The 18,300-nt window shown below is 50.8% G+C and overlaps 8 protein-coding genes across 8 annotated transcripts; 7 read left to right on the forward strand and 1 right to left on the reverse strand.

Annotated features, from left to right (window-relative positions):
- Positions 1-39: 39 nt before the first annotated feature.
- On the forward strand, positions 40-378 carry M409DRAFT_61688 (uncharacterized protein; the record flags this gene model as incomplete). The annotated part of the gene is made up of 1 exon (XM_033814839.1): positions 40-378. One exon carries the CDS (start codon positions 40-42, stop codon positions 376-378), a length of 339 nt encoding a protein of 112 aa, XP_033659285.1.
- Positions 379-1,487: 1,109 nt separating this feature from the next.
- Positions 1,488-3,554, forward strand: M409DRAFT_61689 (uncharacterized protein; the record flags this gene model as incomplete). Its single annotated transcript, XM_033814840.1, has 4 exons — positions 1,488-2,195; positions 2,243-2,691; positions 2,739-3,481; positions 3,529-3,554. The coding sequence occupies 4 exons, from the start codon at positions 1,488-1,490 to the stop codon at positions 3,552-3,554; spliced, it is 1,926 nt and encodes a 641-aa protein (XP_033659286.1).
- A 515-nt stretch (positions 3,555-4,069) lies between these two features.
- M409DRAFT_31084 (uncharacterized protein) lies at positions 4,070-6,593 on the reverse strand (the record flags this gene model as incomplete). Its single annotated transcript, XM_033810190.1, has 4 exons — positions 4,070-4,841; positions 4,890-5,193; positions 6,181-6,315; positions 6,377-6,593. 4 exons carry the CDS (start codon positions 6,591-6,593, stop codon positions 4,070-4,072), a joined length of 1,428 nt encoding a protein of 475 aa, XP_033659287.1.
- A 746-nt stretch (positions 6,594-7,339) lies between these two features.
- M409DRAFT_31085 (uncharacterized protein) lies at positions 7,340-7,860 on the forward strand (the record flags this gene model as incomplete). Its single annotated transcript, XM_033810191.1, has 3 exons — positions 7,340-7,465; positions 7,524-7,571; positions 7,624-7,860. The coding sequence occupies 3 exons, from the start codon at positions 7,340-7,342 to the stop codon at positions 7,858-7,860; spliced, it is 411 nt and encodes a 136-aa protein (XP_033659288.1).
- A 1,630-nt stretch (positions 7,861-9,490) lies between these two features.
- M409DRAFT_71664 (uncharacterized protein) lies at positions 9,491-11,123 on the forward strand (the record flags this gene model as incomplete). The annotated part of the gene is made up of 3 exons (XM_033819274.1): positions 9,491-9,766; positions 9,815-9,891; positions 9,941-11,123. The coding sequence occupies 3 exons, from the start codon at positions 9,491-9,493 to the stop codon at positions 11,121-11,123; spliced, it is 1,536 nt and encodes a 511-aa protein (XP_033659289.1).
- A 766-nt stretch (positions 11,124-11,889) lies between these two features.
- M409DRAFT_61692 (uncharacterized protein) lies at positions 11,890-12,459 on the forward strand (the record flags this gene model as incomplete). Its single annotated transcript, XM_033814841.1, has 1 exon — positions 11,890-12,459. One exon carries the CDS (start codon positions 11,890-11,892, stop codon positions 12,457-12,459), a length of 570 nt encoding a protein of 189 aa, XP_033659290.1.
- Positions 12,460-13,418: 959 nt separating this feature from the next.
- On the forward strand, positions 13,419-14,316 carry M409DRAFT_61693 (uncharacterized protein; the record flags this gene model as incomplete). Its single annotated transcript, XM_033814842.1, has 4 exons — positions 13,419-13,935; positions 13,984-14,050; positions 14,096-14,142; positions 14,192-14,316. 4 exons carry the CDS (start codon positions 13,419-13,421, stop codon positions 14,314-14,316), a joined length of 756 nt encoding a protein of 251 aa, XP_033659291.1.
- Positions 14,317-16,016: 1,700 nt separating this feature from the next.
- M409DRAFT_71666 (uncharacterized protein) lies at positions 16,017-17,450 on the forward strand (the record flags this gene model as incomplete). The annotated part of the gene is made up of 4 exons (XM_033819275.1): positions 16,017-16,162; positions 16,506-16,655; positions 16,705-17,168; positions 17,224-17,450. The coding sequence occupies 4 exons, from the start codon at positions 16,017-16,019 to the stop codon at positions 17,448-17,450; spliced, it is 987 nt and encodes a 328-aa protein (XP_033659292.1).
- Positions 17,451-18,300: the final 850 nt, after the last annotated feature.

Consider the following 18,300-nt stretch of genomic DNA (forward strand, 5'->3'; position numbering starts at 1 on the left):
ACGAGGGCGACTGCGCCATCCGACCCTGCAGAGGTCGAAATGGCAGAGTGTTATACGGGGCACACCTCGGACGCACCCAGTCGGAGGTCTCGATCATCACTGGCAAGCTCGTCGAGCCCGAGCAGTGAGGATGGCTTCACCTTTGTCAAGCGGCCGAAGACAGCAGCCCAGCAGCCTACCTCACACTCCTGGGTCCACGTCGCCGCCAAACCCGCGAAGTCGACTACCACGCGCACAAGGAAACGAAGACCAGATGTGAATACATTCAAAGTCGTTGATCTGAACGGCATGCTATGGGATGGGAATGACGGCGAGGAGTCTGTGGATTATCGTTCTTCGGTGTCCGGGTTATTTGCAATGACACCAGTGGATGACTGATTGAACGATGCTTTGAAAGTATGGAACGACTTGCTACGTTTGACTGGAGACAGATACCACCGACTCTGCTCACCGCATCTCTCATCTGCAAGACCTTTACAGTACAACACCAACTCATCATATCTACTCCTGAACGCCTTCATCCGCCTTCCTTGGCATTGACGCTCTTCGCTCTTCTCCCAGATTGTCTCTCCTTCGCCATCACCGGCCAACGTCACATTATAACACTCATTCGTTGCCCGAGGGTGATGCACTCGGTGTTGGTCGAGTCTGTCCAAATTGTATCTTCGAAGATGATTCCGTGCCTCCCTATCGTCGGATGTAGTTAGAGGCGTATCGTTGCTTTCTTTAGTGCTTGTGCATACTTGGACGATATAATCGACGAGTGGAAACAGAGCTGGTGTGCTTGAGTGGCAAACTGGGACCGTGTGCCGTAGCAACTGCAGTCAATTGGATCCGGTAAAGGTGCTTTTCGAACTCCATCGGACTCACCACTGTGTCTGGTGTTTGTTTAATACGAATCTTCAAGCAAAGGACACAAAGCGAGAGCTTCTTTTAGAGGTCGTTTCAAGGGTCTGTACGACACTCTACAGAGGAGGTATGGATTTGATAGGGTCTACGATCGTTGGGGTTGAAAGTCGAGGTACGTAGTCCATCGTGGAGAGATGACTCGCCATGCAAGCACCAAGCATGCCATCAGAGTACATGGACAAGCGCCATGCGAGCAACCGCCAATAGTGACACCCGCTCTTGACAGGCGCAGCCACGTGCCACGGCCAGTCGGCCGATGCTGGTCCGATTCCGAGTACGACTAACTCGATATGATCAAGTGCGATCCTCGCGGTCCACCGTCGAAGAGAGTAATAACACCTGTTGCATGCATGAGTAGTATATACAAGCGACTGTATGGAAATGCGCACATACTGTATCAACTACACGGTGAATAAAACATCTATTGCAATCGACCTCACTCCACAAGGTCCAAGCCTTCCCCTGCTTTGTGGCTTGCTTTGGTTAGGGTGCGCATCCTGCGGCCTCGTCCGCCTTGGCGTTGCGTGCTCCACAGCACGTCGACGCGCTTTGAAGGACAGCTGCTTTGGCGGCTCGACATGGCGAAAATCAAATTTGTCCGACCCCACAAACAAAAGGATGCAAACCCCCACAATGAAGCAGCAAGAGGCAGTACACGATCATACTTGGCCATGGAGCTGGGTGGTTCCCATGCGGCAATTGGGTGGAGGAGCGATACCGAGCATTGGAGACCTCTGCGATGGACGAAGAGTACGGGCGCCTCTAGCTTGGGAGGCGTAGAGGTGATTCCGACTACGACCGCCGTGCGTGTGATCGATCAAAGCCAGGCTCCAGGTCTCGGTCGGCTCGAATTCCGGCACGGTCACGATGCTATGAATGCCAGAATGCAAAGTTCGACCTGGACGGTGTTCACGCACCTCAAACTCGCTCTCATCGACGCTAAACCACCGACCGAGGGGCTGCAAAAAGCACTAGATCTTGAAGATAAGGATGCAAGAGCTCTGGGTTGTACTATCAAAGACATCGCGCTTGCGTTCTTCGAGGACGTATTGAAGCATGCGGTCGCTGGTCTGAAAGGTCACGTGACCATGTACGTCAACATCGTCGAAAGTTGGCCAAGGGAGGTCGCTCAACGCTTGATTCGATGTTTCGAGCGCATGCTGCCACACGCGAGATTTGAGGTTGTTGATGAAGCCTTTGCTGGCATCGTTGGCTGCATGTCGGAAAGGCGGCACCTCTCTGCGGCGTCTCGATATGTTGTGGTGGATGGTGGACATTCGACGATGGTAAGTGACGACCTGCGATCTTTGGGTTTTGACTCACACCTCTTTAGACCATAGGCTGTGGGGTCGATGTGGGGAAATCCAGCTACAAGGTGACCAAACACGACACTTTTGACGCGGGAGCCGGACGGATAACTGCAGACTTTGAAGACGAGCTGCGTGTCCAAGGCGTTGATGACCCATACCATGCGGTACAGCATGCAGAGGAGTACTTCAAGGCCGATGCGGACGCCGAGCTTGACCCCCCAAACCTGCCACTGGCAAAATGGACGGCAGCATTAGCGCGAGGGCGTGAGTCGAACGCCGCACTCGATACCGACCGTATCGCCCTCATGAACAAGACAATCACAGAGGAGCAGACCGAGTCTGGACAGCAGGAGGTCATGATCATCGTCATCGTCACGGGAAGGGCTCTACGGAGTAAAACGTTCCGTAGAGATGTAGAGAAGTTTGTAAAACGTGCAGGGGTTACCATTCATTACGCCGACGACACTGAATGGTAAGAACGACTTCTTACTGTGGATGCTCTCGCTGATACATAAATAGCACTGCCGTTATGAAAGGCTTACGGACGATTGCCGACGACCCGTCTATTCTTGACGTTGATGTCGCCCCGTTGTCCGTGTGGCTTCGAAGTGAACCAGATGATAGCCATGGGGGGGCTGAAAGCAATGCCGTCCGAGTAATTCGTGTGGTGAAGAAAGGGCAGAGTCTTTCAGGGAAGGACACAACTCGACGAAAAGCCAGACGAACCACCCGCAAAGCAAAAGCGACTCGGCTAGCAACGGACAGCAGCAAAAGTATCACGCCGAGACGAGATGCCCGATACCCGGTGGAGTTTGATCTCAAGTTTCTGGGTGCTGGAGACGATCCCGATCCGCGACTGGAAATTGACTTATCGGTATATGGTACACGAGCGGACCTGAGTGAAGAGGAAACCAGACAAGGCACGGACGACGACCTGTTCGATTATACCACTTCTGACATGGTCGTCCCGTTTGGAGATCTGCGGAGGACCTTACCATTGCATAAGGACTCGTATGTCTATGTCTTTGTGCGGATGAAGATGTTTGCCACCAAGTTCGAAGTCGTCTACGCCGAAGATGGACACCAGCTGCCCAAGCTGGGGACGACCCCCTTCAGCGAAGTCGTCCGCAATGACACGCTCTCAGCTGACTGGCGGGCGCGGCATGGTGTCAACCTCAAGCTCATGCAAGTTGGTCAGATCACCCGGCCAGAGACTCTAGTTGCAGCTCACGCACGCGAGACCGTGACCGACTCACCGTCCAGTGTGATAGTCGTGCAACAGAAACGTCCACTTACTGCCGGCTCAGAGGACGATGGATGGCACCAGGCGCATAAATCACCATGCCCTGACAATTGAAGCTAAGCGACCAGGATTGATCTACTGGAAATCTCGGGCTCATCAACACTGGGGCGGGATTTCCAATCTCCTTGTGGAGTCAGGTGACTGACACCTCCGCCAACGCAGCAAGGCTCTTTGAGTGTGACTTTCTCTGGGGAAGTGGTAGCAGGTAAGTACGCTTTGAGGGATGGTCCAAACGCCTGCTAGGGCTAGAAGTCTACAGATTCGAACAATGTCAACGGGGTTATCGCTAGACTGTGCGTGCTGAACTCATACAGTACTTCGGCCGCGACATCTTCAAGTACACTATAATGCCTCGTCGAATCTCCGAGAAGCGTTTGTTCCAGGGTATAGAACAGTCCGAAGCACGACACGTCCACCGTTCCAACTGACATTGACTCGCACACAATTGATCTCAAGTAAGGGAAACTGATTTATCCGCAGCGATTTACGATTTGATCAAAATAAAGAAGCATGCAATAATACAGCATCTGAGGAGTTCGATGATGTCTTAAGAATGCCAGGTTGTGCTGCGCATTCTCGGTCGTGGGCCTTCACGCTTTTGACAGCGAGTGCTGTGGACGAGACTTGTGAGGAGAGGTTCCAGCTGTGAGCCCCCCGCGCCAACGGCGGTTCCACCCTTGTGAGCGCTTTTCGCAAGGCCGAACGCTTGCTTCCCCTGACGACTGGCCTCTGTGACCGCATACTTGGACGCCGCACGAAGATGAACGGCCCGAAATCTCACGAGCTCTTCTCGGATGTTGTCAAAGTCACCAGCCAGATCAGGATGTTGATCCACGTACCATTTCAGGATGGACCCATGCGCGATCTCGACTAGCTGGAGGACGCAGCGGTGGTTCCGAGGCATATGCATTCGAGCCCCCCGAAGCAGTAGATCCTGGCGCGCCTCGTGCTCTATCCCCAGCAGTTTGTCTATGCACTGGAATAGTGTCGATTGTGCCGCTGATATGCCAGCGTGCGACGTAGTTTCACCAGGCCGGTCGACCCCCGAGTAATGTACACCGCCAGGCCGATCGGTATCGGCTTCTACAAGCGCCCAACCCGCGAAATAGGGCCGCATTCTCCAGTAAAAGTGTTCGCTGTCCATTGTGAAGACTCGCGTCAAAAGGTAGACCAGCTTTCTCATCGATTCTCCGGCTCGAGCCAACGAAGACTTGATCATGACTTGGTGTGTGTCGTCGACGTTGATGCGTGCACGCACCAGCGAGGCGGCCCAGACCAAGTAGTTCAGCACCTTGGCTCCTGTTGCCTCGATACATGCACTGTGGGAATCTTCAGCGGATGAACACAAGACAAAACAGATATCTTACCTGACAGCGTAGAACCGCTTCTCATCATGTGTTCCAGTGAACGTCAAATCAACATCGACATTCTCTGGCACCCAGCCCCCGTCGGGATCATTTAGGGAGCAGTTCCACAATACCGTAGTCGCATATGTCGCCAGCGGTGTCATTCCGAACTCCTCTCCTAGACGGTGCAGTGGTATCGCCAACTGCGACGGTAGTTGGCGGAGGACTTCAACCTCGCCGTTTCCCCAAACGTACGCATGGGCCACAAACCCCATGATTTTAAAGGCTCTTTGCCTTTCATCCTTGCCCAGATTCTCTAAGCCGTCTGGAAAGGGCATAAGGTCAACTTTTTGTCGCAGCACGTTGATCAAAATGGCGTCGTGGAATGGCGGCTCAACGAGAAGTGCTTCCAGCAATGGATGAGACTTGCATGTAGTTGTCCCGCGACATTTCGAGGCCTGAAACGCCGCTTCTATTGAATAATCCCAGCGACAGAGGTCGACTGGCGTGGGCCACACATGAGGTCTTTTGGTCCCCTCGTTAATTTCGGCGTACATCTGCACGTAGTGCTGTAAAATTGTGCTAGGGCTTCGGTCAGAACAATGCGAGCGTATATCAGCAATTGTGGCTAACGTACCTTTTCGGAGGAAAACAGTAAAAGCTGCTTCCACTGACTGCTCTCTTCGGAGGGAAATGAAAGCTATATTCTTCAAGCAAGCTTTGTTTTGGAGTTCGCAGGCACCCTACCCCATCATCGAGCACGACAAATGACTAAATCTTTAGCGCGGCTTTCTTGGGTCATCGCAGGGAGCTCACTAGGTTCCCAGCGAATGAGTGCCTCAATGATGGGAGTTTGACGAGCGCCAAGCACATAAGAGCCTTGGTAGTATGGGCTTGATGATGGAGATGCCGTGGCTAAGTCTACTGAGCGACTATCGATATCTTCCGCTGGGTACATCGTATGTTAGGCAAATGAGCCGTGAACGTATCAATGCCCCAATATTCATGTACTCCTGACTATCTGATCAGCCGACGATCCAGACCACTAGTGTCAAGAGGCCACAGAATCAGCATACTGTAATCGCTAAGATCACATTTGATTTGTTCTGCAATGGAGCTCTCCCGTTGGAAAAGCTACTCGGAGCTCGACAGCCACCGTGCTGTTCCCGCAACAGTGCATTTCCCGCAACAAAAAGTTAGCGAACATACGACACGCCCAATATAACGCTCATGAAGCAGGCAACGACTGAACAGTAGAACACCGCCATGTTCATGTGACATGCCGTCCGTAGCTTTATCGAGGGAAGCCAACTATCCGGCGGTCCAGGCGCTTGGTCCGATGCGAGGCCGCTTCCGAGCGGCGTAGTTACAGTGACTGGGCAAGATATGCCTTGTCTCGTTGTGGCAGCCACGGCAACCATTAAGACCATGGTTACTCCATGTAGAGCTATCGATTGGGACCGTTAGCTGCGACTGCACTCGCTCTGAGGGGACACTGAATGACTCACACGCTACCAAGAATCGGCGGAAACGGAGACCTGGGAGTATCAGGTTTAGGACGATCGACAGCAGACATAGCGCGAGTGCAGCTCCAGAGATGGCCTCCACAATTTTGGCATACTCGTCTTTGGCGCCGAGATATAGGAAAATACCGTACACAATCAAAATAACTGCAAAGCAAAGCAGTTGTAGTGGTAGTAGGATGAGAGTTGCTACAATGGCCATCTTGCACTGATGTATACTCTAAACTCTTTGCTAAAACAAGTTCACGTTTTGATACCAGCTCAGACAGCAAGGGGTGTAGCAAACACTCCAGATAAGTTGTTGTCAAGCTCCATGCCAAGGAGGCATCGAAAATTTCGATGCCTCCTTGGCGATCACGTGTCGACCAACTGAAAGATACGAAGAAGAGACTTTGCCAAGCAGACATTGAAAACTGCCAAGCAGACATCAAAGGATCGTACGGTACCAAACAATGTCACTCACACGACTCCATACATCACGTGGCGTACTCAGATGCGGGTAGCAGAGTTTCCGGGCACTTACGCCAGCCGTACTAATTGCAACGACCGGCCTTCTACCCTTCTTTGAGCATCGTCTGTTTTCCATAGCGTCCTAGAGGTATCGACCAGGCGCCTTGGACAACAAGCATAGGTTGGTTCAACCTCAACAGGCACAAATATTTCCGACACACCGAGACAGAGGCAATTACAGACATAGCCACTTACAGCGGTGACACTGTGGACATACCCCACTTCGCTTTTGAGCTGCTGATGGCGTCAGGTGCTGCCACTCGCGCATACGCAAGAATCAAGCTAGAGAATTCTGTTCTGCAGGGGGGTTTTGCATGATGTCTACATATACATGGATGAGTCGATGCCAACTGTTAACACCCTGAAAGCTCCTGCAGACTGTTGTAATAAAACATTCCTGTCGTTTCCCTCGCTTTCGCACCTAGGCAACAAAAAACCATGGATCGAGAGATCTCTCGTCTGAAGCTTCTACTTATCCACTTGTCGAATATATACGGGGTAGAGACGACGCTCTGGCTTAATGGGGTGGAGGCTAAGTGGCAAGGAAGAGGCTCACACGAAGGGGTAAAGGACTTTCTCTCGTTCAAGTACGTCTGGTGAAGTCAACTAATGGGTTTAACAGCTAGTCAAGGACCTCCCAAAAGAAGCACAGGATCAAATGTGTGAGATAGTAAGAGATTCGAGGCTACATACGAACCCAATATACTAAATTGATACTATAGGGTATTGTTCGTAATACTCTTAGCCCGCGAGAACAGAAGCAAGCCTTCAACCAGGACAGGAGTAGTATTGGGCAAGAAGTGGAGTGTATCAAGGAGGCTGAAGGCCAAGCTGATATTCGGATTAATATCACGAGGAACGGCAGGAATTTTCGCCTAGACACTTCTAAAGCGACGTTTCCAGCATGGACTATAGAAGATGTGAAGCAACAGCAGGAGTTCTTGGTTAAACGGCTCTAAAGAAATCTTCCCGGCATGGACCGTAGAAGACGTGACAATCGGAAGCAGTCTAGAGCATAGGTTGAGGTGGTTTGCGGGAGGCTTGTCTTAGGGTTTACTTCTACTGTACATCATCGACCACAGAGTTGGATAAGTAGGAATAATTGCTCCGTATCACAGCACGACCTCGGCTATACAATCTGCTCCTGATAGCTGGTTGTCCATTTCCACCAAGCGTCGTCGATGCCTCGCGTTAGTCGTTCATACCATCAACTAATCGTAAAGCAGCCGAGTGCCCTCTCTGTACAATCATACCCATCGTACTAAGCCTTGATGTCACCCGAGTGATCTGGCTGCCATGCCGTATGGTTCAGAGCACTCTGCGTTCGTTCCATTTCATGTTCCGAGAAACGCAACAACGCCTCTGCTGCGCGTGAGTCGAGAGGACTCAAGAGCCGACTGGCTGCTTCGAGCGCGAGCTCGGTTGCATCGTGTTCCGGAACATCACAATCGAAGGAGACCGCGACCTGTGCAAGATTCTCTACAGTATGCATTGTTTCCTGCGACAGCCATCTTCGGTCTCCCGCGCATGTTCAATTCGTCTTGCAAGGAGCGTCAGTGCCCTCGTACCGAGGTAGTCCTCCTCCATCGCCGCAAGGGCCACGTCGATGTCGCCTCCAATGTGCCGATGCTACGATCATCACAGAGCAGCCTATGACCACCTCGAGTGCTTTTGTCCATATTCGGATTGGAACGGATCCACGATGCATTGACGGGCCATAAATGCGACAAACCACCCACTGGATACACCGGTGACCACACGTCCTCCCATCTGCACTACGGTTCTCGCCGGTGATAGTGTCTCTGCCAGGATACTAGGAGAAGACCTTGAACTGCTTCAATCCAGTGTGACACGACGGACTTGCCTTGAGGATCGTCAATCCGCATTCCACCGTCGGCGCTTCTGGCAATCGACATCATCCAGTGCTGCCTTTCATAATCGTACAGTGGAAAGATGATATACTCAGCATTACTTTCCACTCGCTCGAAACACAAGTGGGGCTGTCTTATATCTAGCTTCAAAGTATTGGGTCATCGGGCGCGGGACCAGAGCCTTAAGTATTGAGAGCATCGCTAGCGACGACATCCACTTCCTAACGGACTTCACCTCATAATCATGGCTACAGTTGGGTCCATTGCCGGGATGCTTCAATTTTGGCATAGGCTGGTCATTTGCGACAAGAAACGGATCCTCACTTGTGCCAGTACCTGGGTACTTAGTTGAAGCGCTGTCGTTAGTCGCGGCGATGTTGCGTACGTTCTCTGCTTCGTGTAGACTGCGTTGTGGTTTGTGACATACTGGGAGAGCCACCAGTGATTGTCCGCGGCCCAACTCCGATGGGAGCGCCGTGATCCACTATATCCTGACCTGCAGTCGAGATTGAGGAGAATTACATCTGACCGCAGAGAGCACTTTGGCGTACTTGTGCTCGCTTAGAGGTTGGCGTCCACCATCCGCGATCTCTTGGTCGGTATAAAGATGGCGTTGCGCAGCAGGTCGTGCCGATCAAGTGTTTTCGTCCATGTATGCGACTTGTCGAACATGACCCCGATCATTCTAGCGCTGGTGGCGCTGCTATCGCTGTCTTACATGATTTTTCAGGCCTGCCTGACTTGCTCGATAACGCTTTGCGCTGGCCACCCAAAGGACATCTCTGGCAACTTCCCGTTCTCCATCATAAGGGCGTGGATCAAACTCGGGCGTCTCATCAAAGCACAAGTATGCGACCAAGACATTCTGGACGGTTTTTTCGCCTCGTGTTTTGGCGGAGCACATACAATCCGAGAGCTTTCCTTCGACGGGTCAACTGTAGTGTCAACTACTGAGCCTCTGAACATGCAAGCAATCCTGGATTCGCAGTTCAACGTACGTTGTCGTAACATGACAGTTTCCAGCGCGCTGATCGAGTGAAAGGATTTCGGAATCGGACAACAGAGAATCGACCAGTTCCATCCCTTGCTTGGCGATTCTATTTTCTCAAGCGACGGAAAGTGAGTAGCCTGAGACGCAGCCATCGGCCGGACCTGACATAGTTCGCAGCAAATGGAAGCGCGCTAGACGAATGTTCCGGCCGCAATTTAGCAGGCACAATATCAACAATTTGGAAAGCACTGAGAGAGCGTCGCGAGCATTGATCAATACGATCGATGGCGATGAGTCTACCGCTTGGACATCCGATGTAGAGCTTCTGTCTTTGTTCAACAAATTCACACTCGACACGGCCACAGAGTTTCTATTCGGTGAATCTCTTGACTCGCTGTCTTTGACCCCGGATGGGAAGACTGGATGTGCAACTTCGAACGAGCAAGCCAGCAGGCAGGCTCAGTCCCGTCAGTTTCAGGACGATTTTGAATTGGTCAGTCTCAAACTCGTCAGTCGCATAAGATACCAAAGCCTGTACTGGCTAGTGGACGGCTTCAAGTTCCGAATGGCGATTGCTAGAATCCGGAAATTCACGGGACATTTCATTCAAAAGGCGATCCATTTGCGAACGACTGGGAAAGCGAACAGGGGCTACAATTTACTCGAGGCTCTCGTGAATGACACTCGGACGGCCGAAAATAAAAATCACGTGGAACTTGGCGATCAGATGCTGGCCATCCTCGCTGCGGCCAGAGATACCACTGCCGGCTTCCTTGCATGGTGCTTGGTTCGTCTCGCTCTACATCCAGACATCTTCCAAGAGCTCCGATCTGCAATCTTGAAAGACTTCCAGGCGTCTGTTCCTCTGACATTCGACACGCTGAGATCTTGCCGGACTCTGCAATTCTTCCTGAATGAAGTGCTCCGTTTGCACCCTCCCGTACCGGTGAACAATCGCCGGGCCCGAGTAGACACGACATTGCCGGTCGGTGGCGGACCAGATCAAACGTCTCCCATCGTCATCGCAAAGGGGCAAGTCGTCATATACTCGGTCTACCTCATGCATAGGCGCAGAGACATATGGGGCGAAGATGCCGCAGAGTTCAAACCAGCACGATGGCAGAAAGAAGCCCCTCCGTGGCACTTTCTCACATTTAGTGGTGGGCCGAGAACCTGTCTAGGCCAGCAATTCGCCATGACGGAAGCTGCTTACGTCCTGGTTCGACTACTACAGCGCTTCGATTCTATTGAGCCCGTCAATAGGCCCGAGATGAGTGCAATGAAGAAAGAGTTGGGCTTGACCATGTGGCCGAAAGATCGAGTTAGGGTGCGATTCCATCGAGCCATGGGCATGACGTGAAGCTTGAGATTATTGGGTGATTTACAGATACTACGTACTATTGTTACTGCCGTGGGCTTGAGCAAGAGGATAGCAGGGCGAAGAGTCATCTCCTTCCCTATTCTGGCAGAATTTTGTCACCATGTTCTCTCCGTCCCTAGGTATTGACGGGTTCATGCCAACGACTTTTATCAGTCCCCGAGCATGAGGCTGCTTGTGCTCTACCACACGTTAGCTTCAGTCCACTCGGGCTCAGGGGGAGACATTCAAGTCGTCGATCCCAATAATGGAATCATGGCTGAACTCCGAACTCGCTTCTGATTCATCATAACTATCAGGCAGAGCCGCGGCGTCTTCGCCCAAGCATTCGTTGCAAAGATCATTGTCAATACCGAGGCATGTGACAACAGAATTGGTACACATGTCTGTCGTCCATGCATCGACCGAGTACGCCGATAGTGTTCTGCCGTCGCAGTACTCGATGCTTTCGTCGACCAGGTAGTAATCGTGGCCGCACCGGTACATGAAGTAATCATATCGGCACATAATGTCGTGACAAAGTAGTATCTTAATGCAGGACGTACAGTATAGGTGGGAAACCTTTGCCTCGAAAGTTCGAGTTGGAATGTAAATAATACTTTTACCACGTACCTGCCACTCATACCGGAGACGAATATAACACATGGCATGTGCCTACCTCTTTAAACGCAGACTGGGAATGCCCCCACGATGCACTGCCAGACTGCTGGCGAAGTCGAAGCCACGAAGCACCGAGAGGTTTTCGAACATGCGTGCGCCGGCTGCTGGTGCTGCTGAAAGAGTTGCTGCAAATAGTATGCGGAGATATATCAATCAGGGTTATGGCCACGGCGCAGATAGGCTTAGCAACAGCGACAACAAGCTGCTGCTCCGCAGTGACTTGCACAGCTTGTGGGACAACAGGGCTTTCCTTCTTGCGCCGAAGGAGATGATGTCTTTGTTCTGCATGTGCTGGAGGATTCGTTGGAACTGCTTGCGCGCTAGATACCACAACGTACGAACATATCCCTTGTCAGTAAGCCGAGAGCTGTTGTTCGCTCGTTTCGCTTGGGCCCTACTCCCTCACGTACGTAATTTCGTCGCAGCTCGCCAAAGCCGGACAGTCTCTATTGGACTGAAGACGGGAGAGCTCGTCACTCGAAGACTGTCAGCCAACCAGTGCTCTGCTCTTGCAGAGGATCGGAAGAAAAGCCTGAGTCCAAAGAAGCGAAAAGCGCAGGAGTCGGGAAGTGACAATGTGACGCAGGGAATCGCACCTTCCGCAGGGACAATTGACTACAGCCCCGCCGCCGATTCCGCTTACGCCGCGCATGAATAGTGTTACGACACATCCGATAGTGGGAACGGGTATGCTTCGAAGAGGCGGAAAAGGCAATCTTCAGGCGAACGGGTGAGATCAGACGACGATAATACTAGGTATTCCATTACAGTAGAGAAAGTAAACATAGTGGAAAAAGCATTCGGCCAGGATCAGCAGGCGAGAGGTAAGGTGAAATTGAAAACGACCAGGCCGTCTCAAAAGCCTGGGGTTAAAGAATCTTAGCAATGAATTGCCTTGCCATTACGCAATCAACACCATGATTCAGGAGATAGTCGACGTCTTGATCGTAATGAATGAGCTCCAGATCCATGTTTCGTTCGTGAGCAGCCGGAAGAGCTTTTCGATTTTAGCGTTCGTGACTCTCACGAGTTCTTGCTCTGTTATTACTAGCCATATTGTTCGAGGGCTTCCTCGCAGGTTCCAACAAGATCAGAATCGAGCTGCCTATTTGAACCCTAATGAGGCGTTGGATCGTGTCCCGCTACCATTCAGGGCAGCACATTGTTAATTATAATTAGAGGCTGTGAAGTCGGCGAGTAACTACGGTCTTTCCTGTCGTGAAGTTGCTGTTCATACTCTGCTTAAAGTCCATGTTACATAGTTTGTTGGCCGTCGCTGTAATCTTCTTCCACATCTAGCTAAGCAGAGCGTTTGGCGAGCAACTACTCCTTTTATCCGTCCGACCATAAGCTCTAGTCATAGTCCGAGGTATACCCACAACAGTTGAAGGGCATTTCTACTTACAACTTCTCACCCACTACTATACTTGGTGTACAGTTCTTATGAGTGCCTAGTAATACGGCCTACTATTCCGGCAATCGCCAGGTCTTTTCCAACGACGGTAGAGACTTTGAACAGTTCAAAATAACGGGTACGATCGAGACAAGATTCGCCTAATCCACAACTGACAAATGTGAGACAAATCAAAGCTGTCAGAGCCATTTACTTGCGCACAAATGGAACGATTGAGCCTCATTTCCGGTGCCAGTAGCAAGTCAGCACACTTCCGTACACGATATCCTACGCCAGGGATGACCACGTATAAAGATAGGATGCCGAAATTCGTGTCTAAGAAACGCAATCTTACAAAGAATACACGCCGGCCCGACGGATGTAAACGAAGAGAGGAGTTATTACAGGCGTTGAGTACAGCGAAAGAGGCGACAATTTGCGCTACGAAGGGAAGTCGTCTATTGGAGGCGGTCAAGAAACAGATGAACATATTGGAGGAGAGAAGAATGTTCTGTGTCGATGCACAGCATAAATGGCTAAGGGAGGACCGTGGGCAGTACTTCCCTACAAAGAGACGGGAATGTCGCATAGGGGAGGAACTAAACACTATTGAAGATCTTCTAGAGCGTCTTGGCACGGTTATGGGGACTTGTGAAGGAGTAGTCTGTGCTTGTCAACTGGTCACCAAAACTGCGGGAGACAAAATTAGACGAGCTAAGTCGGATGCTGATACAAGAGATGGTGCGTGCTCTAAGACCACGTAAAGAATGTTGTGCTAACGAGGAACAGTAAACGTTGCATTACACAACCACATTGAAATGTATTCAGAAGCAGGTTCTATCGATCCGGGTTTTAGGTTAGACTAGGGGAATTGCATTGAGAGAATGCTACTGCTTTCCAGCTTTAGGGTAAAAACCCTCTTGCTCGGCGGAAGCGAGCCTAATAGTCGTATGTGTGATTTATCTGGGCCTACAAAACACGTGCTCGGCAACTCCAGATAGCCGTCAATACTTAACCCTAATCTCCCTCGACTTTGCGCAATTCCAGTCAAAAACTTTTAACTTAAACGGCAAAATTCATGGTGCAACGTTGGTTCTATGTGACTCCGCTTACGTTGCATGACGCAAGTTCCGGGGGTGCTAGAATTGGTGTTCTAAGCCGGTAAGTCTGATCTTACTCTTCGAATCACTTGGGACGAGATTTCGACCTTTAAGTCTGTCTCTCGTTCGAGGGGCGCCTCAATGCTGCACTCTTTAATGACAATTACATATTTCATAACGCTCCAGAGACTTTGAACCTCGTATAGTTTGATTGCATTATAGTCAAAATTATTGTCTAAATAAGCAGCCCCCGTGACGGACTTTTCCCTGTGTTGTTAGAACATCAGGTCGTTTAAGAGGAGAATAACACATAAGAATGCCGCAGAGAAGCCGACTAGACTTCGTCGCACCCAGTCAGATCACCAACTTGCCATAGCAACATTTTGGAAAGAGTGAGGGTGGAGCGACATGGTATTCCGATGACGTCGAATATCCGAGGCGCTAATGTAGCCCTGGTGTGTGCTAAGGTGTAGGAGCAAAGCGCAAGCACTGTGCGTTGGGCGTCTGATGTTCAATTTCGACATGATCTAGCCCTGGCAGGAACCAGGAATGCTGATCGAGAAAGTGCTGCACACAGTCTGCGACTAGGGATACTGTGCATGCACAAATCTTGGCGATATGTAGCGACTTCAGTCGTGGGCAGCTCCGAGCGTAACGTTACCTGGTTCGTCTTGTTCTTTCCGCCGATAGCACACAAGTACAGATCGCCATCGGCGTTCGCAACGTAACCTCACGACTGCATGTCGAAGTGTTCGGCAAGCTTCAATCAAGTTCCAAGAAGTCGATTAAATTTCGGTCCCGAGCTGTACGTTGGCCTCTTTTTCGACGCCTTACGTATTACTGCTCATTCGACTCCAAAGTTGTGCGCTCAAGCTTCGGGTGAAATGACAGAGTTGATTAGAAATGCGAGGTCGTGGCTACCAATTGTTCCTTAGTTCCGCGATAGTGAGCGCTTAGATGCTGTGCCTAATGACCTAGCCTTCCCTCACACTGGATCTTGCGTCATTCGCCATGTGGTCCCACGCTTTCCCATTACTCTAATCAGATTGCCGAGACCGTGCCCAATGCTCAGCACTTTGGAGGTCGTGAGGGTTTCTGTTGCCAAAATACTTTTCGACACATCAAGAAATTTCTGTGCGAGCTTGAGAACTTCGCCGTCTTCCCGTTCTTCAACCCAGGAGATAGGCGGGACTAGTGCTTCCCGTCGCGCGGAGCTCGTATTCCAGGCACGAGAACCCCTCGATCGCGAAATGGTGCAGTAAAGGTACCCAAAAGCTTGACTCAATATGTACGCTTCATGTTCGAGCCAAAGTGGCACAATGAGATCCAGACGACGGAAGCCTTCTATGATGTTTTCAGGGATCTCAATTGCTGAATTTTGTGCTTCTGAAAAACTAGCAGCCTGTCCGAGATAGATGCGTATGCCAGTGTGGCAGCCAAGAGCATCGCAGGCCTCAGCGCGCAACATTCGTGAGACCGACAGCAGTGAACGAAGCGTACGAAAGCGCTCGTTGCCCACCTCGAAAGGGTCCAGCACGCAGCGCCCGCGATCCTGACACCGCTCTATGCTGGCCAAGAGAGACGACGGCAGGGCGAGGACGTATATGATGTCGCGCAGCTCTCGGGGCAGCTCTAGAAACGACATAAGGCGTATACACGTAGGGACATCTTCGCACGTGAGAATCAGAATGCAGAGTCGAGATCCAAAGCGATTTTAATTGAATGCCTAATTTGCCATGGAGACCAGATACGGGGTTCAGCACTTCATGGCACCCTAGCAGGGGGATAGAACACAGTGGTATAGTGTACAGTACGGTAAGCTGGTTCACTCGAGACTCTGCGAAATCAGCCGATGTTTCGTTTGTTGGGTAAGCCACTATACCACAACACGGGTGATCGCGGGTACGTATCTAGATCTGTGACGGACTGCTTCGATGCGCCGGTTGTTCTCACCCGAAAGTATACTTTTCTCGTGTCATTCACCTCGAGTCCACCTTACGCATTTGAGAAAAACAAGAAGAGACAAAGCCCCAGATCTGCATCTAAGTTAATGAAGCTGTTCAAGTGCTGCACGCGCGCGTGTCGCATCATGAGCATCCGATTCACATGCCTGCTACTCATTATCTTCCTAGTGTTGATCACGAACCGACGTTCGCCTCAACATCGTCTTTCGCCGTTGGTCGAAGACACCAATGCATTGGAAAATATTAGTCTTGTGGTTGCCAGCCAGAGCGGAGACAACACTACATGGCTAAACGGCGAGCTTCCTTCCTGGACTAAAATCGTCTATGTGACAGACAGTGCAGATGCGGAGTTTGCCGTTCCAGTGAACAAAGGACGAGAGAGCATGGTCTATCTAAGGTACACTTGGGGTGGGAGCAATCCACGATAGTGCTGAATGTATCTATAGCTATATCATCGATCACTATACCGAGCTTCCCGAAGTTGTCGTGTTCTCGCACGCGAATCGATATCAGTGGCACAACGATGACCCTTGGTACGATGGCCTCCGAGTCCTGTCTCGGCTCAACTTATCGTACGTAAAGGAACAAGGATATTCCAACCTCCGTTGCGTTTGGACGCTAGGATGTCCGGTCGAGATACGGCCCTTGCTAGAAGCTGAAGATGACATGGCTCTATCAAACTCGTACGATGCTGGAGCAGGGTCTTTCTATAAAGCTGCTTTCGAGGTGCTCTTCCCGGGAGTAGCCGTGCCGGAGGCCGTGGGCGTGACGTGCTGCGCGCAGTTCGCTGTGACGGCTGAAGCGATTCGACAACGACCGAGGGACGACTATGAACGATATCGCGAATGGTTGATGGAGAGTGAGCTGCACGATGGCTTGACAGGTCGTATCACGGAGTACTCCTGGCACGGTAAGGTTTGTTCCGGTGGAGGCACCTGCGATACAAGAACACTAATGAAGTCTAGTCATTTTCGGACGGGAACCAATTTTCTGTCCTTCCGCAAAGCACTGCTACTGTAGACTACATGGACTCTGCAATGTAACTTGTGAAGGCGACGGGGTCTGCCGTGAATACTATACGCTCCCAGACCACACACACTTTCCAGATGGCTGGCCGGAGGTCGACCGACAAGGGCAGTGGCAGAATATAACGCGGTTGCGGGATGATTACGAGCGAATGTACCCACATTGAGAAAGATCTTAAGGGCACAAATGCGGTCATGACCATTATCCCTCACGTGAATTGCTCGATAAGCGTATACGTTCCACTTGTGATGCTGTCTTGTTACTAGCAGCTAGCCGACCTCTCAGAGCCCCGTGGACTTTACCTTTTGAGCAAGGCACGCACTCACTTGCTCGTGGCTGGTTAACTATTATCATCTTAGCTAGTCCCAGTCACGTTCTTTGTCAACGTCATCGTCAAGATACGCTAGCAGACCTGTAGTCTACATTTTGGTGCATTTACTACGTTAACTTACTCCAGGTTTCAATCCGATCTTTACAACACCTCATTAAGCAGAAGTGGAGTAACGTCTATCCCCACGTCACGAGCCACCCGCTGTAGCGAGCCACGTTCTCGTTCTAAAACCCCTCACATTCTCCTAGGTGTGCATATAAGTATGTCTCTGCTGCCGTAACAGTCTTTGACCATTTCTACATCTATACATTGTCGCGTTACACAATAGCAGCAGTCCTTACTTTGCTGTCGATTGATCCGTTACCCCTGCTAATCGTTTGTCATTCGCTCTACCCCTTATCGGTTGCAGGTAGAGGCTTATTGTCAGATATCGGCGTGCTAAGACGAAACTTCAGCTACTAATAGAAGTACTTGCGAAGTCTGAAGTCTTTTTTCGATGTGGAATGTCCGATCCGAGAGTTTCTCCGATGGAGGAGTATCTTGAGGGCGCATTATCGCTTAGGGTGTCTTAGCTCGCCGCTAGCAATATACGAAACAATGGATATTATTTTCAGACGCTTTCCTTCTTTTAGATCTCTTCAGATTTCTTTCAGACGTGATGAGTCGGATTCTAGAAGTGTCCATG

The sequence above is a fragment of the Zasmidium cellare genome (assembly GCF_010093935.1).
Source record: "Zasmidium cellare ATCC 36951 unplaced genomic scaffold M409scaffold_95, whole genome shotgun sequence".
In the NCBI taxonomy this organism is placed as follows: Eukaryota; Fungi; Ascomycota; class Dothideomycetes; order Mycosphaerellales; family Mycosphaerellaceae; genus Zasmidium; species Zasmidium cellare.